Source organism: Periplaneta americana, chromosome 1 (genome assembly GCF_040183065.1).
Source record: "Periplaneta americana isolate PAMFEO1 chromosome 1, P.americana_PAMFEO1_priV1, whole genome shotgun sequence".
Taxonomy (NCBI): domain Eukaryota; kingdom Metazoa; phylum Arthropoda; class Insecta; order Blattodea; family Blattidae; genus Periplaneta; species Periplaneta americana.
In genome coordinates, this window is record NC_091117.1 from 175,163,229 (window position 1) to 175,183,108 (window position 19,880).

The 19,880-nt window shown below is 35.9% G+C and overlaps 1 protein-coding gene across 1 annotated transcript; it reads left to right on the top strand.

Annotated features, from left to right (window-relative positions):
* Positions 1–253: 253 nt before the first annotated feature.
* Positions 254–18,500, top strand: LOC138704434 (uncharacterized). The gene is made up of 6 exons (XM_069832306.1): positions 254–359; positions 693–888; positions 4,624–9,974; positions 11,687–11,885; positions 14,203–15,080; positions 18,304–18,500. The coding sequence occupies exons 1-3, from the start codon at positions 327–329 to the stop codon at positions 4,722–4,724; spliced, it is 330 nt and encodes a 109-aa protein (XP_069688407.1). The 5' UTR covers positions 254–326; the 3' UTR covers positions 4,725–9,974; positions 11,687–11,885; positions 14,203–15,080; positions 18,304–18,500.
* The last annotated feature ends 1,380 nt before the right edge of the window (positions 18,501–19,880 follow it).

Below are 19,880 nucleotides of genomic sequence, written 5' to 3' on the forward strand. Positions count from 1 at the left end.
TCTGGGAATAATAAGTTAATTAAGTAGTAAAATATCGCTGCAATCGTAAAGTATTGGGAATAAATTTGAATAAGGAACAAAAAAAAGTTTCTTTCCCAGTCAGGATTCGAACCACGAAAGTCTTAGTTACCAGTCTATCGTGCTCTGGAGTGAACAAGGCTCTGAAATCAGCTACAAGGGTCGGTCCGGTTTTTTTTTTGCCACTACTGTACATTTCACTAGTAATAATACTTCACTTAGAGAAATTGTTATCTTTGACTCTACACTACGAACGCACCCTCACAGCAAACAAGACGCGCCAAGACCAACAACGACCAGTTCTGAAGATGACCCAAAATAGGTCGAAACATGTTAACAAGGTACGTTAAAATTTAACACAAGAAAGTTCTTATCATACATATTCCTAAGAGAGAAACTAGGCAATGGTTTGCATTTATCCTAAATCATTTTTTTAAGGTGTCACGCCACTGGACATCAATTTTTGTTGTGTCTCACCTGTGACAATAATGAAGCCGACGACCTCTTGGTGTATATGAAAAGATTGATTTGGAATATCTAAGGTTGTTCATTTTACACTTAAATTCTCTAATAGTCATAGTTAGTATGATTTAAAATTTAATTTGCTGTGAGAAAGATTGAGTTAAGCGTATTATTTGGACAAATGTTCGTGCATTCTTAAATGTCTGCCACAGATGAAGCTGCCAGCTGTATTCTTATCAGTCGCCTTCATGGCAACACTCCTCAGGACGCAGGTCACCTCGGAGTGCATAACCGACAACCCGTGCCTCTACTCCAAGTGTCCTTGGATCGAGAAGAGCGAGTGTGAAGGAGTTTATTATCCGAAAGTCGATCGCCTCAGATGCTGCACTCGCTGCGTGATATACAAAGGTACAGTGCTAACAATATAGTGTGGCTGATGCGCAGGTATACAGTCTAGTTTAACCTTGGGAGCAGGTAGAGGTAAGAGGAGAACCTGATAGTAGAGAACAGTGCGCAGTTATCAGGAATGACGTAAGCGATTAAAAGTGTATACTGTTTTCATTTATGATATTATACACTGTATAATACACTGTATAATATCATAAATTAAAACAATGTATTGATTTAAGGCATGGCAAATTTATATGTGTCACATTCTTACATGGGAACTTATAAGTCGTGGAATTTTTGTGGACTCTTAATATCAGGAAATATATAAATACATGGTGATCCGTTTGGGTATGGATAAAATAAAAACACCGTAAAGCATTTACTACTGAACTTTATTTGTTGAAACTTTGTGCACACAACACTGAAAGATGGGGGATTCCTCAGAGCTCAACATGATCCCCATTGCGCACTCTGCACAGCTCATAATGGCGATGCAATTCAGCCCATGTCCGTTGTAACATAAGAGGGGTGATTTGTTGAAAAGCTTGAGTAATTTTTACTCTCAGATCATCATTGTTCCTGGATTTCTGTGAATAGACAATGTCTTTAACAAAACCCCACACGAAGAAGTCAGGAGGGATGAGATCTGGAGAGTTTGGGGACTAAGCCAAGAAAGAGCTGCTTCTCGTACTGGGTTTCGCCTGCGATCTCCTGCATGTATTTTTTTTAACACAGAACCTGTTTCTACAAATGTTCGATACCACAACATTATGGAATCGTACTTAGGTACATTACGCACACCATACTCACGTCGAAATTCCCTTCGAACTCTTTTAACATTCAAATTTAGCATGCCAAAGAACACATTGTGCCCGCTGTTGATTTGTAGCAGCCATTTTAAAAATCTACGATTTTCATTTGTCCTTTCAGATCATGCATTGTTGATTGTCATATATGGAAACTCCCATATTTTAATCATAATATAACCAACAAGAAGTTTTTCCTACTATCATAATACCTTTATAATAATAAATTAATATTATCAATACCCAAACGGATCAGACTGTATATCTGAACCGGTATTTCAATTAAGATGTAAACTGAATAAGAGAGCTAATTATTCATGCAATTTCTACCACCTGTCCATTCAAATCTGTTTCTGGAAGACAACAAACTCAGAGAGTCAGAGGTGCTGTCGGTAGCAGATTTCAGTTCGGTATGTTGTTTCAAATAGGAAATATGTCATATGAAGATTTAAATTACGTAAGCCATTTTAGTTTACAGTGCTTTTGCAAAGGTTATGATTTATAATGAAACTGTAGCATACATGTATTAATTATTACAAAAATTCGTTTAATATTTTACGTGGCACCAATACAGTCCATATGGGGATCAATACTGGGAAATAGACCATGTTCTTCCCGACATGTTATACAATTTCTTCATATACAGCTCTTACGAAACGTTTAAGAATACCCCTTCAAAAGTGATGTTTTATTCCTGTTATATTTATTTGAAACCACCTGATGTTTATACAGGGACCAAATTCCTGTGAAAAGTGAAGTTTTTACTGCAAACGCAATCTGTCTATCTGTGGATTATGTAACAATTTTGTCTGCTGTGAAACTTGTTAAAAATTACACAATTTGTAGCAAAAAAAAATTAATTACTCTACAGTGGGTTGACTTTGATCAATGCATTTTGGAATGGAGTTTTATTTATTTATTTCTTTATTTACTTATTTATTTACTTACTTACTTATTTATTTACTTACTTACTTCTTTACTTACTTACTTACTTACTTACTTATTTATTTATTTATTCATTCGTTCATTATTTGCTAATAATTGTAACATAAAATATAATATACACAGAAAAAACTTTAGCTCTCCCCTGAAAGAGTAGAACTCGTGCTCAGGGGCGGATTCCTGAATTGAAATTAATAATTATACAATACAATTTGTCTTATGTCTACTGTGCAATTATAGTATAATAAATTAAAATTAACAATTTTTCAATTTTTATATAATCCATGCATAACTTTTTTAAATTTAATACTATAACTATTAGAATTGACAAGATTAGGATATTTAAATATAAATTTGTTATATATTCTTAGGTCATTCTTCCACATCCCAATAATCTGCGACTTCACGTCCACACTCACTGAAAGTCGACATATTTTAATTTTTTTCAATAAAGAAATCTAGCCTTCCCACACTTGTAGCAAACTCCACAGCTGATTACTAAAAATAGGGGGGGGGGGGAATAAGCTGATTTACCAGTGTTACCAACTCCCAGTGTTATGATGTAAATGGCAGTGGCAGAACAGGGTCTATTTACCGCAAATTTCAAGCTCAAGAGAATTTTATAAAATGGCAATTTTTTTTTCTAAAGGAAAAACAACACAGTCTGGAATACACTTCCTGCACGAACTGTCACAATTTTTTTAAACAAAAAGCAATATTTGCACAAAAAGTCTTTCAGATATGTTTAACTCTATCCCAAAATTCACAGATCTAAGTCAACCCATTCTCGAGCAATTACTTTTTTACCTACAAAATACATAATGTTTCAATAAGTTTCATAACTAGACAGCGGAAAAAAAGTCATCCGGATGTGAAGGTAACTACAACGCGACTAATTTGTCTCGTCAGAGGGTTGTTGTTTACGTAAGCACAGCAGTTACACTAAAGGCGCGTGCAGGTATAGGCCGGGGGAAATGTAAATTGACACACGGAATAATCACCGAATATTGGTTGTACGTTGATATAACTATAGTAATGGCATATTTTGTGTACTTTTCTATAAACCCTTTAAAGTGAGGATTGTTCAACGTTTTGAATGGAATATTGCAACTTATCATCATTCGACACAAATCCTGGCAAAAGTCATATTTCATATTTGAGGCGGAATTTGAACTTGAACCCTTATTTTCTTCTAACATACGGGCAACACTTTTCATGTGTTTCTGTGTATTACATTGATATTCTATCGATTGTTTTGTTATCTTTTTAATGCACACATACATAGCCGACACTTAATTGTTTCACCAGTATCACTACTAAAATTGTGGACACCATATTCTTGTATTAAAGAATACATCCTATGTTTTTTAACATCTGTCTTCGGCATTATGATCACTTCACTGAACACAAATGAAGAATATGTTCACGTATCTCAATATTCTCTGTTCAGGATGAGGACTGACTGAGAAGAATGACAATAGTTGTTTTCGGTGTTCGAGTGGTGTTCTCTGTGGACGGTACCGTGTTGTACTTACTTGGGAAGTGTGCACACCTCATGCCATAGTCTATGCGTACAGTACTTGTAAACCGTAAACATGGCTTTTATTTGACTTTTTTTTCGTTATCTATTCATAACATACAATTGTTATATAATTCACAGTTCGGAAGATAGACAGATTGGGTTTGCAATAATAACTAAACTTTGCACAGGCATTTGGTCCGTGTATAAACATCAGTTGGTTTCACATAAATATAAGAACAGGAGTGAAACATTACTTATGGAGGGGTGCCCTTAAACTGCCTTTCATTTTACACCTCTACCAAACTAATCAGAACCAACTGCCGACCCAGTATAGCGAGTTGAATTACATATAACGTATGCACTAGTTTAGACTAAACTTAATTCGGGGACTGATACGCAAGCGTATGAATGAAGACATTATTTGTCTGATACTGACACTTAACAAATATCGTTGTTTATTAATGGACTTTTTTTCTGTTCCAGATTTCAATGAGAGTTGTGCACCTTCTACTAATTTTGCAACTTATGTGGAGTGTAAGCAGCCATTCGTCTGCAAAAATGGGACATGCGTAGAGGACTGCTGAAAGAGTAATCGTGGCCAATATACAATTTTTCCAGTTACATACGAAATGTTAACCTTACAGAAGCTTATTACAACTTGTTAATTAACAATCTTCCATTCCTTTAAAACTGAAACTAATTAATAAATTGTGTTCATAAAATTTTCTAGCAGTTGGAAAGGAACTAAAAGAAAATTTCGGTAGAATTCTGGGGGAAATTTTGATTAGAGGATATTGTCCTAGAATCTAGATCATATATACCCAGATTGCTCGGCGTTATAGGCTTTGACTGTAACAACTTTTGTCAGGTTTACTATGCTGCCATCTAGTTGTTACATAAGGAGTCACGTCATTACTCCCATTTGAATTGCATTAGCGACTGTACTGCCATCTCGTGTTCGTTTATGGCAGATGGGTGGCGATCCTGGCGGTTGTTCTCTTCAAAGTGCAACCGATTTTAGCATAGGAATGAGCAATCTATTTATGTGATCTGGGATATTGTGTTCAATTTCCGATATACTGACTGAAGAAAACTTAACTTATGGAAACGGTTATGAATTATGTTACCCAAAACTAAAAACTATGTAACTGAATTTTTGTACGATCTTACAATTAAAAACAATGTAAAAACTTCGGTAGTTGTAGTCTTATTGATTTTAAGATAGCTTATTTTAGAATATTCTTCGCTACATTGAAGTGTTTGCTGTTGTATTTGCAGACTTCCATGCACTCTCCTCGTATGAAAAGAACTGGAGTAAGTTGCTAAACACTTCAGAGTGCTTCAAGTGTAAAGGAAAATGCACTCAACTGTTGTTTCAGAAATCTTTTTAAAATTCCAAGCTCATTTTCTGTAAATTGAATTCGCACTTCTTAACACATGTTATGGCAAGCATAAAAAATGATATTACGGGAACAATTTTATTTTCTAATAGAAAGCTCTCAAGAAAACAACGAAACAATCTCTGTCAAAAACAAAAGCACATCGTCTTTTTTTCTGCTTTCTGACCTAAATAGGTGCATCAATCTATCAAAAACAGATTGTAGATATGAGTGACGCATTTTTCCCAAGAACGTCATAACTTATTATGAAGGTTTAATCAAATTGAAGGGTGCAGAACCATAGTGGGCCAACCGTCATTCACTAAAACCATATAAAACAGAAGTTAAAATGAAGTTATCACCATAATTCAATGGAAACATATAGCAAGTATATAAAGTACACACATTCAAATTAAAAGATATGTCGATCTTCATTAAACTATGGTATTCACTTAACTTTAACCCTTGCTTTGTCCGTTTTTGATAAATGGCGCTTGGCCCAGTATGGCTCTGAACCTTCAATTCATTTTCACCATCGTTACTATTTATGTTTTAGTCACAAGTCGATCAACCGAATTAACTTCTTCCGAACTGGCTGCAAATGTTCAAAGAGTGGACTGTTTTGCGTTCTTATCAACACTTCATCAAGCAATCCGAGATAATTTCAAATTTTATAGCCGGATTAAAAAAAAATATGGTCCGATAAGCCCACCAGCAAACATTTCCTCCTAAAGAGTCACACAGAAGCTCTTAATTCTGTCTACATGGTCAAATGTGGATTCTCATAATCCCAATAGACACAGTTGTGCCTGTTTCTTCTTATTCTTCTTCTTCTTCTACTTCTTACGATTCAAGATTGTATATTTCAACTGTAGTACCTAAACACAAATGGCCCGCTGTGTACCCCTTGACCTAGAAATCAACCCAGAAGATCGTAATGCGACACCAGCCTTGCGATGCTACTGAGTTTCATTTGCTGAAATTCCTTGGGACACAAATGTTTCCCGAGATAACGATGCCTGATTTGGCTTAGACCTGGACTATCCAGCAAAATATGAGGTGATGACTCAACTTACATCACATTTCCTACAAGTCTGGTCATCACTATGACCCTATTTATGTAGGTGCATTGGATTGGATAGTTGTGTAAGTATTGACATCGTCTTCATGTTGTATTATGTACAGAAAGCGCAATGGTTATCTCTCGAATTAGCTATAAGATATCGCAATTTGTACCACCACGCTTATCTTATAGCGTTAGAATATCTTTTGTTTGTCAAAAATTTTATGAGACATTGAGACTGTAACATACCCTAAAGATTCACCTTCCAGTTTCACCCTCCCCCGAAATTTAATAATCTGAGAAACTGCTCATTGCTTGCTATTATTATTATTATTATTATTATTATTATTATTATTATTATTATTATTATTATTATTATTATTATTGTAAAATTAAGAAATGTATATAAAAAAAAAGTTTATACTCCTACATGTGATTTAAAAACTTCAGACTGTGCCACGTTCGGATGCAACAATTATGTGAAGAAAATCAAAGGCAAAGAAGTCATATACTTCGGGTTTACAAGAAATGATGACCTGGATGTAATATTTAAACGAAATGACAAACATACTGATATACAGCACATTGCAGCGACATTTGCAGCGACACGTGTAGCCACCCAGTGTCGCTACGTGTGGGTACCCAGCAGCAGCAAATGTCGCAGAAGAAATGGACCCAGACCCATTCGAGTTGCGACACGACCTTGGAATGCGCCAAACTAGCTACAGCTACATTGCTCCATGTGGCCGCTTGCATTTAACTCAACGCAGTCTATAATTCCAGCTACATTTGTCGCAGATTTTCTGCTCGTGTGGCCGTACCCACACATTTAATAGTATATCATAATAAATAATTACCCCTCCGAAGCCTTAAGCTAGAACGAGAGAGTTTCTCATTCCGTGTGTTCGGGTGAGTGATGTTAGTGGGGACAAGATCAGAAAACGACGGTTTCTCTCAGAGTTCTTACGATTCTCACCACATTACACACTTCATTCCACTAACATTATATTTCACTCTACTCTTAATTTCATGAAATAAAAAATATGTTTCAGAGTGAGATGTTCGAGCTTCGGTGATACCAAGTTAAGACGGATAATTAATTACTGTTTTTCTGTACCTACAATGTTTACTACTCTATCACCGCCTGATGGTCAGTACCTAATGGTAGATCAAGAGTCATTCCTGGTCTGAATAGGAGACGATCGCTTTCTTCCCCTACCCGAGAGGAAACTAGTCTTAATTACGAATTCAGTGGTGTTGTAATTCCGCAAGAACAATGTTGTAAATACCTAGGAGTGTATTTAAACTCCAAACTTTCTTGGGGAGAGCATGTTGATAATGTCACGGGTAAAGCATGGAGGGCACTTCACTTTATTATGAGAATCTTGAGAAAGGCTAGCCCCAAATCGAGGGAAATAGCATATCTAACGTTGTTGCGGCCGTTAATAGAATACGGAACTACATGTTGGGATCACTATAAAATATATCAGGTAAATTCCTTAGAAAGAATCCAGTATAGGGCAGCTAAATTTGTTAAAGGTAAAAGAGAAGATGGAAACGATACGATAAAAGAACTTAAATGGGAAACTTTGGAAAACAGACGTAGGAAAACTAGAATTACATCATTGTATAGAGCACATCTAGGTCAGAAAGCATGGGTAGGCATAACGGTTCGGTTAGAAAAGCCAACGTACTATGGTAGGAACGATCATGATTTTAAAATCAAATTTAGGAAACAGAAAACGGATGTAGGTAAATTCTCATTTTTAAATAGAAATATAAATGATTGGAATGACCTACCTGCAGCGGTCTTTGAGGGCTGTCCTTCCTTAAGGAGATTCAAAAATAACTTTAAAAGTTTCGTATAAAGTGCAAATTAAAATTAGCAAGTTTTGAATGTGTAAAAAATAAATGCGATAGGGTGAAAACTTGCACTAAAACCAGAAGTAAGTGTAAGTTAAACCAACATAAGTTGAATAATTATATGATAGAAAATTTGTTATTAAATTGTGTAAATAAAAAAAAATAATAAAAAATAAAAAATAAAATTAAGGTGACATTAACATTTAATTTTTTAACGTGACATGTATTTATTTAGCCTGACGAGTTACTCCCTTGGTTTTAATTGTAAATTATTTAAAAATGGCGTGTAAGAGGGCCTTAGACTAGAAATGTTTACCTTAAATGTAGTTCTGTTTATAAGTATGCATAAGGGTGTAATTATTTGTCTTATTTGAGCTGTTGTGTATTAGTGAAGCGAGGTGAGTCAGTGAAGTTACGATTTTACAGTGCAGTGAATAGTTCCGATCAGTGATAATTTATAGCGTCAATGAAATGTGTTCTATAGTGTCAGTGAAATGTGTTATAAAGAGTCAGTGAAATGTCTCCTAAAATGTCAGTAAAATGCGTCATAGTGCCACTACAGTGAGTGAGATGAGAGTAAAGTGAAAGATTATTATAAGTACCAATGAGAAACTTATGTAGGGACTATACATATGTAGGTTGTATTGTAAAATCAGTTATTTGATGTTTTATTATTAATTGTAATTATTGTGTTAAATTGTATTTTGTATTCTTATTGTACTGTGTATTGTATAATTGTATTTTGTGTTGTATAATTGTATTGTGTATTGTAATTTTATTGTGTATTGTTTATATTGTGTATACCACTGCCACCGGGTGCTTGCCCACTTGCAGTATAAATAAATACATACATACAAAGGACTGTTAATAGAATCTATCGGGGAGGAACGATTGCTGTCGTCCCTCACTAGTATCATGGCGTTGAGGATCGCTGGATAACGCCATGCTGAAGTTCTGGAAGCGGTTGTGTTATCTGGTGATCGTTAAGACATCTACTCGGTATATCCCAGACTGAAAAGCAATCATGCATTTCATCTCTCTTCTCTTTTGTCCGCAGAACCGGACGAATCCTAAACTAAGAAAAACAAAATCGTGTTTTAATACAAGAAAACGTAAGTGATGTGTGCAATAATGTCTTATGTCTCAAGAAAGCTGAAGCGATGAAACTGTATGAATAAGTATATTTGCTTAAATTTAGTGAAACACTAAATAAACAAATAGTTGTTAATTTCGGAAGAATGCTTCCTACTGTTAATGAAGCGGATTATCTCGAATTTAAGAGATTAACTTCCAACGTAAGCTACAGCAGAAGAACTCTCATTAACATAAATGTCTGTAATTTGTTTGCAACGGAGTAACCAATCACGTGAATTCCCTGCTCAAGGTCCGCTACACGTTTCGTTATAAGAGTGACAATAGCGGTCACGCTAACACTTCACCAAGGTAAAGCTTAAGTCCTGTACCGGCATTGAAGTCTCCTATAATAATTCGACGTACAGGAGTAGCAGAAAAGTTCAGAAAGCAATAGGGTAAGACATCCTTCATTTTCTAATCTTCGCTTTAATTTTACTTCTTCTTCTCCGTCTCTTTCTTATTTCTCACTAATCTTTACTTTCCATAATTCATATCATTCAGGTTTCTGTTATTTTTACTTTTCCTTTTCCTCTTTTCTTGTTTTACTAATTACTTCCCTTCTCTTCTTCATTCTTTTATTTCCCTTATTATTTACTTCGTCGTTCCCATCTTCTCGATATTTTACGTTTCTTTCACATTTATCATTTTTGTTATTGGTTAGTAACATCAAATTTCAAAGTTATTTACATTAATTTAATCTCGATATAACATCGATTTTCTATATATAAATATAATATAATTTTAGATTATTATTATTATTATTATTATTATTATTATTATTTATACATTAACTTAACCTACTTCTATACAGAGTGAATCATAAATAATCTCATTAATTTCAAGGGATTATTCTATGAGATATTTAAAAAAAGAGTTTTAATACAATTTTGCTCATTTTTGCTTACCTTTCGAGATAAAATTGTTTTATACGAAACATTTCATTCCGTGATTTGGGAAAGCAATTGATTTAATTACCAATGTGATCAGTCAATTTAAGAGAGCAGTATATTCTGATAACAAATCATTGACTAATTTAAGTTGTGTGCTTTAAATGTGCAGAAAATTGATCTGAACAAATGTAACATTGTAAAATTCCTCTGCACAGTAAAAAGTTACATTTGTTCGGATCAAATTTCCGAACATTTAAAGAACAAAAATAAAATTATTTCAATCACTTACTATCATAATATATTATTCTCTTAAATTAATTGATCATATTGAGAATTAAATCAATGGTTTTCCCAAAACACGCCATGAAATATTTCATGTGAAACAAATTTTATAATAATAATAATAATAATAATAATAATAATAATAATAATAATAATAATAATGGCTTTATTTAACCTAGCAGAGTTAAGGCCGTAAGGTCTTCTCTTACACTCAACCAGGATTAAAACTTGCTTACAGGGTTGAACATACAGCTGAATAGGATTTAAGTAATTACATACTGATACGATTTAGGTACATAATGAGATCAAAAGAGGTAGTTACATAAAAATGTACTTCATAAAATAAAAATAAACATAGTGGAATACATATTAATGTTGTTAGAATCAAATATGAATCGTACAAAAACAGAAGTCGATAATTCAATAAAAAATGTACACAATAAAAAATACAAAATAAACACATTGGAATACATATTAGTATTAATTACAAGTAAGTAGGATTCACATAATTAAACCGGAAACCGACAATTGAATAAAATATACACAATTAAAAAATGGACTAATAATAAAAAAAATTATCTCGAAAAGAAAGAAAAAACGAATAAAATTGCATCATACAGTTTTGTCTGAAATATCTCAAAGAATAACAAACTGATATTAATAACATTTCCTATATTCCACTTTGTATATATTTCCATACTAATTTTATTTTCCCAGGCCAATTAAAGTGGAAAATATATTTAAATCTTTGTTGTTCATGTAATTATCGTTACCTAGATAACCACAATTGTATCTCTAATAAATATACTTATATTGTAAAAATTAACATTCATATCTGTATTCTCATTATTTCCGTCGCCTGGACTGAACAAAAAATTATAAATATATCTCATTGAAGTTTTAGATTAATTAATAGCTAGATCCATATTTCGCAGATGGAACGCATTGCTTTGTTACTGCTCGTCAGTCTCCTCGGAGTCATGGTTACGGAGCAGGCGCCTGATTATAACTCATATCTCGGACTCTGTGCACGCGTGGGATGCGCAAATATCCCTCAGGAAGACTGCCCGGGGAAGTTCACTCCCGCACAGCCGGAAATAGACTTGTGCTGCAATGGCTGTGTTGTCACAAAGAGTGAGTAACGTTTCAACATTTTATCTCCCCTATTATGTATGTAAGCACATATCTTTCCGCGACTTTTCACTTCCATATCCAACACTGCAGAGTTTTAGTGTACCGTAATAAGACTTCAATAATGCCCAGTCATTCAGCATGTTATCGAATGTAGAATCTGTTGCTTTTGGACTTTTTGAAAAATCCTTTCATCTGAATGTTATACCAGAAATTTAAAATAGCGGTACAAATTCTTAAAGGGAATAGTTTAATGATCAATTGATATATCTATAGTAGTACATTATGCAACGAGCCTATAATGGTAGTAATTAAGACGCGAGTAGTTTATGAAACGAGCGAAAGAGAGTTTCATAATTTTCATACGAGCGTCTTAATTACCATTATAGTTTCATACGACTTTTTATGCTCGACCATATTTCTAACTTGAAATTATTCATATTATTCCTATCTGACTGAGGAGCGGAACTGACCTTGTGCAATACCTCGTAAATTGTGAGATATGCGCAGACGCGAAAGTATTGATTTTTTCCGAGAAACAAATGTCGACATTGACCTTGATATAATCTAGAGAGTAAAATAAACATTAATCTTGATATAACCTTGAAATTTAATTAGACATTGAAAAACGAGATGACAAATTGAATTTATTTGAATATTATTTACAATTAACGCTAATTATTATAGTAACAGAACTAGTTGTCTTTCGATTGCATATCCGAGAATAATCGATACTTGCGCTTTCATATTGCTACAATGGTATTTTCTGATTGGTGGAACACCTGAACTTTAATGAATAGGTGTACTTTAATGAGGTCCATTAAAGGGCTGCTACCAGGTGTATAATTACTACATTTCGGCATGGTCGAGTATAAAGTAATTAATATACGCCGTATAAGTTTAGTCACACATTTATATGAAATAAAAAAATATAAATGCAAAATGCTCAAAATATCATCTACAAATAATGTCCCTTTCTATCGAAGATTTCGAACAGATTTTTCATTATATCTCTGGCGGTCAGTGACCGTTAAATTTCTAGTGGCTAATCTTAAGCTATGGTTCCACTATGAGGATCATCACCCAGCGTACAACGTTGCCGAACATCGCCGAGCGAATAACGTAAGCTGAGCTGTTTTCATTACAGCGAACACCGTCGTCTTTCCTATGGAAAGTATTAGAGCCTATACCATTACAAAACTAGATAGCACTAACTAAGTTTGGAGGCAATAATTCTGCTGAATCATTTAGCTTTGGAGGCTGGAGACAAGTTTAAGGCTTATTTTTCTATTAAAGAAGAAAGAGCTAAATAGTGTGAGTGAGCTACAATGTTGTATAATTATATGCCTCTTTAAACAGAGACGTAACGTACAGCCCGATTATTTAGTCCTGACAGCTCAGCGACGCGAAAGAGGGGAAGTAATAGGAGTAGTGGGGAGAGTTCGGAGTAGAGATAAAGGCGAGCGGTCGCTAAAGGACTGCAGTACAGCTCAACTGTACTGGAAACACAACGCTATACCGCATACGAGACATCCGATCTCTCTGACTGCAGGCAACAGACTAACCTGAACATCCCTTGGCGTAACTTAATGGACTCGCCTGACCCAGGCGCAGATCGCCGGCGACTGTCAGGACTAAGTAATCGTACTGTATGTTTAAATTATTTCCCAAGCGAGCTATCAGTGTCAAAATTAATTACATCATTCATTCTCACTGAAGAATTCAGGTGCGTCCCAAAACTGTACATGCCTTGAGTAAATTATGTTGGATTCTTGCATTTTAACGGTTTTTACATTCTAAATGTATACACTAAAATTACTCTATCGTCTAGAACTGTAATTTTCAGAAAAGTATATAAATGGTATTTAAAATGAATAGGGTTCCCAAAAACTGATCAGGTGATGGTTTAATAAAAGTCATAAATATCGTGTTAAAATAATTCTGATTCATATGCTTTCATTGGCGTAGATATCCACAAACAAAATTTGAGTCACCTGAATTTTCCAAGTTCCATTTATAAAATAATGCTCATGCTCGATAATCACGCCCGAGCGTAACTCCGGATCATCTATACTTGCACAAGTTTAAAATGAAAAATATTATAGTAATCACTATTCTGTCTCTATGTCTGCAGTGCAGAGAAAATGAAAACTCAGAATTATTCTGAACGCACATAATTTAACCAATGATATGAAAGTTTTTCTTTTTTAATTTTCTTTTTCATTTTAAATAATATAATATAAACATTTCCTTTAATAGAGGAGCTTCTTGAATCCATAAAAGCTAATTAATAGGCTACGCTGTCTTCTTGTCTCAACAGGAAAGGGTGAATCCTGTGCCGGGCTTAAATTTCCCATCATCGTGGAGTGCGAGAAGCCATATACGTGCAAGAACGACATATGTTCCGAGTGAGATGGGACCATACAACTGTATGAAGAAATGTAGTTAATAAAGTGAAATTCTTTCTTTCTTCTCCTTTTTTTTTATCCCTTCCTATGATATCTACTTACAATCCAATACGGTGCAGGGGAGAATAAAATTATCTTCGGCCTACACTAAAGAGGTACATACTGCTGTCTTCCCTGGTCGTGTGGTCATCATGGACCTCCGTTGAGACACACGATAAGGGAATAAACACCTGGTCCTGTAGACGGAACATAAATCTCTTCTACTACCCATACCAGGGACAGAACCAGCAACCGCTTGGATGGGATGCATGTACACTAGCCACAGTGCCAAAGTGGTGGACAACAAAGAAAAAGAAATATAATAAACATGAATTCTCCTTTCGAAAAGATTCCATCCTGCATGTATTCAGCTGTTGGTACTAATTCTGATTAAAGCGATTAGATAACAAATTTGTTTAAATGTTGACTTCAGCATGCAATTCATCTTTCGATTTTTGACCGCTTTGTTGATAAAGCGTGATTCTTGAATTAAAAGATTCTCTTCTTGCGTCACCTGTAGCACAAGGACGCCCAACACCCAAGGGGTCTGTAATTATCTCACAGTCATAGTTATTCCCCCAGTTGTCTGGTCAAGGTTAGAAACGAGCATTCAGTTCTCCTCCTGTCATCATCTCAGTACCACAACACTACTCGTGCTACGTCAAGGCAAGCTAACGTTTCGATATCCACACCAAGATCTCTGCAACCATCATCGGAGTGACAATAGTAATTGAGTTCAAATAGCAGCAAGGTAAGCATTCTTATTAAACTTATTTTGTCTTTGATGTTTCTTTTTATTATAGAATAGTTTTTATTTATAGTCCTAGGTTTATTGCATCTACTATTTATAGATTTACGTTTATTTCATTTCATTTCATGTAATTGTAATTATTGTATATCATATATCACTGCCACCGGGTGTATACCCAATTGTAGTATTAATAAATACATATTTTCCCTCTTTTTCCCTCTTCCTTCTTATCGCTTTTTGATCCATTTCCTGCATGTTTCTCATTATTTTATTTCTCAATGTTTTGTTGTCGTCTCTCTAATCATTCTTTTCCTTATTTTTCTTCATTCATTCTTTCTCTTTTTCCTTATTCTTTAATTTCCTCCTCCTAATTCCACAAGTAGGTCTAGTTCTTGTTTTGTAGTATGAATTGTTTTATTGTTATTATTACCACTTTTTAATTTTTAATAAGCACTTATAAGACTTGGGACCTATTTGACAATTATTCAATAACAATGTAATAATATCAGTCGTCTTTCTCCTCAAACAACCTTTCTTATACAGATATTTCTTTATATCTCTGCCGGGCAGTGACCGTTATATTTCAAGTGGTTTGCCTATATTAATCGTGGATTTCGGCGTATTAAAAACCATTACAACATTTTATCTCTTTTTCCATCTCGCCACAAAATGTGACGTTGCACAGAGACAGAGATAAAATAAAAGATCTGCAGACAGGTACTTTCCAAACTTCGTAATCATCCTTCAGTTTAGCCAACTATTAATATTTAATTCTATATTATAATAATCTGTATGTAATCTCGCTCTGCAGCATCATGGGCTAAGTCCTAAGATATCATGCCCCCACTTACATTGGTAGGGAGATAGTGCTAGTTCCAGTCCTCATGGGGAAGGAATATCCTCATGAAATTTCGGCCAGCATTGTGACGAATTTGGGGCGCTAGGAGAGATAGCGAAATCCGGTTTCTAAAACTAGCTGTAATGTCTAGAGGGATTATTGTGCTGACCACACGTTACCCTCGTACTGAGGATGATCGTTCACTTCTGTCGGAACATGTGGACGTGAGTCCGGCCTTGCCTCTTCATGAGCTGTTGCACGACTGATATTATTATCATTATTATTATTATTATTATTATTATTATTATTATTATTATTGTTATTATTACGACCTAATACCTATTTCCATATGTAGGCTAATTATTTATTATTTACAAATATCATAACATTAGTTGCAATTTTTTGTAAAAAAAAAGTATGGGTTTCACTTCTGTCAATCTGAGTTGGAAGAAAGGTGTGGGTTTCACTTCCGTCAATCTGTGTTGAAAAAAAAATTGTGGGTTTCACTTCAGTCAATCTGTGTTGACAAAAAATTGTGGGTTTCACTTCTGTCAATCTGTGTTGAAAGAAAGGTGTGGGTTTCACTTCTGTCAATCTGTGCTGAAAGAAAGGTGTGGGTTTCACTTCTGTTAAACTGTGTTGAAAGAAAGGTGTGGGTTTCACTTCTGTCAATCTGTGTTGAAAGAAAAGTGTGGGTTTCACTTCTGTCAATCTGTGTTGACAGAAAGGTGTGGGTTTCACTTCTGTCAATCTGTGTTGACAGAAAGGTGTGGGTTTCACTTCTGTCAATCTGTGCTGAAAGAAAGGTGTGGGTTTCAGTTCTGTTAAACTGTGTTGAAAGAAAAGTGTGGGTTTCATTTCTGTTAAACTGTGTTGAAAGAAAGGTGTGGGTTTCACTTCTGTCAGTCTGTGCTGAGAGAAAGGTGTGGGTTTCACTTCTGTTAAACTGTGTTAAAGAAAGGTGTGGGTTTCAGTTCTGTTAAACTGTGTTGAAAGAAAGGTGTGGGTTTCACTTCTGTCAATCTGTGTTGAAGAAAGGTGTGGGTTTCACTTCTGTTAATCTGTGTTGAAAGAAAGCTGTGGGTTTCACTTCTGTCAATCTGTGTTGAAAGAAAGATGTGGGTTTCACTTCTGTCAATCTGTGTTGAAAAAAAATTGTGGGTTTCACTTTTGTCAATCTGTGTTGAAAGAAAGGTGTGGGTTTCAGTTCTGTTAAACTGTGTTGAAAGAAAGGTGTGGGTTTCACTTCTGTTAATCTGTGTTGAAAGAAAAGTGTGGGTTTCACTTCTGTCAATCTGTGTTGAAAAATAATTGTGGGTTTCACTTCTGGCAATCTGTGTTGAAAGAAAGGTGTGGGTTTCACTTTTGTCAATCTTTGTTGGAAAAAATTGTGGGTTTCACTTCTGGCAATCTGTGTTGAAAGAAAGGTGTGGGTTTCACTTCTGTCAATCTGTGTTGAAAAATAATTGTGGGTTTCACTTCTGGCAATCTGTGTTGAAAGAAAGGTGTGGGTTTCACTTTTGTCAATCTTTGTTGAAAAAAAATTGTGGGTTTCACTTCTGGCAATCTGTGTTGAAAGAAAGGTGTGGGTTTCACTTCTGTCAATCTGTGTTGAAAAATAATTGTGGGTTTCACTTCTGTCAATCTGTGTTGAAAGAAAAGTGTGGGTTTCACACCTGTCAATCTGTGTTGAAAGAAAGGTGTGGGTTTCACTTCTGTCAATCTGTATTGAAAAGAAAGGTGTGAGTTTCACTTCTGTCAATCTGTGTTGAAAGAAATGTGTGGGTTTCTCTTCTGTTAATCTGTGTTGAAAGAAAGGTGTGGGTTTCTCTTCTGTTAATCAGTGTTGAAAGAAAGGCGTGGGTTTCACTTCTGACAATCTGTATTGGACAATGTGGTGCATATTTACAGAAGACGCTTCTGTTCTACCAGCCCCTCTCCCTGCCTTCTTCTCGCTCTCCTTCCCCTCTCCCTCTCTACATCTCTCCCACCCTCCCCTACTCTCCCATTCTCTACCACTCCCCGTCCATCCATCTCCTCACCACTTCACACTCCCCAACCTCCTCCCCACTCCCCCTCTCCCTTCCTCTTCCACTCCCTCCCACGGCCTTCCTCATCTCGTCCTCCCCAACCTACTCCCCTTCTCCCACACCCCCTCTTCCCCTCTCTTTCTCCTCTTTCCCCTCCCTCCCTAGCCATCTCCGCCTATCCCCCTGTTCAACTCTCCCCTCTCCCCCCTATCTCTGTCTCTCTCTATCTCTCTCTCTCTCTCATAATTTTCTCATTTAACAGACTTGTCATTGAAAAAGAAATATGTTTTTGATATATTATTTAAGATGTTCGCATATGTGATATTATAGGTAATTGAGATTCATCATGTCGCAGATGGAACGCGTTGTCTTCCTGTTACTCGCCAGTACCCTCGTTGCCATGGTTACGGCTCAGCCGCCGGATCACTATCCGAACCTCGGACTCTGTGCGCACGTTTTCTGTGTAAACATCGCCCAGGAAAACTGTCCAGGAGCATTCACTCCAGCAAGGCCGCAGGATGACATATGTTGCAACAGATGTGTCGTCACAAAGAGTAAGTAGAATCACAATAAGCTTTCTCTATACTTTATGAAGAAGCATTATACCGCCCTCGATGGTCTCATGGTTTCTGTGATTGACATCAGATGTCAAATTATTGATTGGAATTTTAAGGAATTATATTAATCCTCAACAAAAATTTTTTCGGAATGAAAGTAAAGTGGAGGCAATAGGAAAAACTCATTAGCAGGCTGTACCTCGTCGATTTCAATTTTCTACGTTCCTATATACATCAGACTGATATCTTATGGAACCATCGAGAGCTGTAATGGAGGACCCTTAAAAAATATAAGTAGGCCTGTAGTAATTGGGCACTGTTTTTGCCCCTTTAGAACCTCTTGGTACCACCACTTGTTGTTATAACAGCAGCCACCCTGTCAGGCATGATCTCCACTAGTTTGTGTAGGATATCCACTGGAATGCGTCGCCATTCCTCTTGCAACATAGCACTCAGTTGGACAATGGAAGTTGGCCGCATCTTCCAAAGGTGCTCAATGGGATTGAGATCAGGACTCTGTGCAGGCCAGTCCAACCGGTGAACATTATTGTCTGCATACCACTGCATAGTAGCCTCCGAAACATGGGGCTAACTTCCATTGTCCAACTGAGTGCCATGTTGCAAGAGGAATGGCGACGCATTCCAGTGGATATCCTACACAAACTAGTGGAGAGCATGCCTGACAGGGTGGCTGCTGTTATAGCAACAAGAGGTGGTACCACGAGGTTCTAAAGGGGCAAAAACAGTGCCCAATTACTTTTTGGTAGATAGTGTATGTTCAGTTTTTATGGTATAAAGCTGATGACTAGAGTCCTGAGTTTAGTAAGTTGGAATACAAATTAGGTGTACATCGATCATATTACCTTCGTACGGAGAACAACTTGTGAGTCAACAATTCACGCTTCAGTGAGCCAAGCATCTTCCAGCATGCACCGATACTGTGTGTGCAAGTCGATGAACAACAGGAATTTCACTTGGATTTAATAACAATAGTAACGAATTATATACAGGGACATCATTTTATTTTTTCTTTTATTTCTTTTTTCGTTGTTGGTAACTCTACAGCATCTATTAGATGCTTTATGGTTGTGTTAACAGATGGAGTTACTTGTCAACAATGTGACGCTGAAACGTGTGTTCAGGTTACTGCCCAGCGACAGTCCTGACGTATTTTTTTTATATTGTGATGATTGGTTAATTTATATTAACCCGGCACACTAACATTCATACAAATTTCCAGACTCTAGACACTCAGGGAATTCCTCTTCTTCAATAAAAATTCACCGAGAGCCTAGCCCGGGAATCGAACCCGGGACCTCCTGATCTGGAAGCCAGCATGCTGACCAACAGACAAGCAGTCATTTTATTTTTACTT

What these genes read in the sequence shown, in the direction of transcription:
- LOC138704434 (XM_069832306.1), top strand. Translation starts at nt 327, where the DNA reads ATGACCCAAAATAGGTCGAAACATGTTAACAAG. An exon ending in GGTCGAAACATGTTAACAAG is followed by an intron (nt 360 to 692) that starts GTACGTTAAAAT and finishes TGTCTGCCACAG; the next exon opens with ATGAAGCTGCCAGCTGTATT. An exon ending in TCGCTGCGTGATATACAAAG is followed by an intron (nt 889 to 4,623) that starts GTACAGTGCTAA and finishes TTTCTGTTCCAG; the next exon opens with ATTTCAATGAGAGTTGTGCA.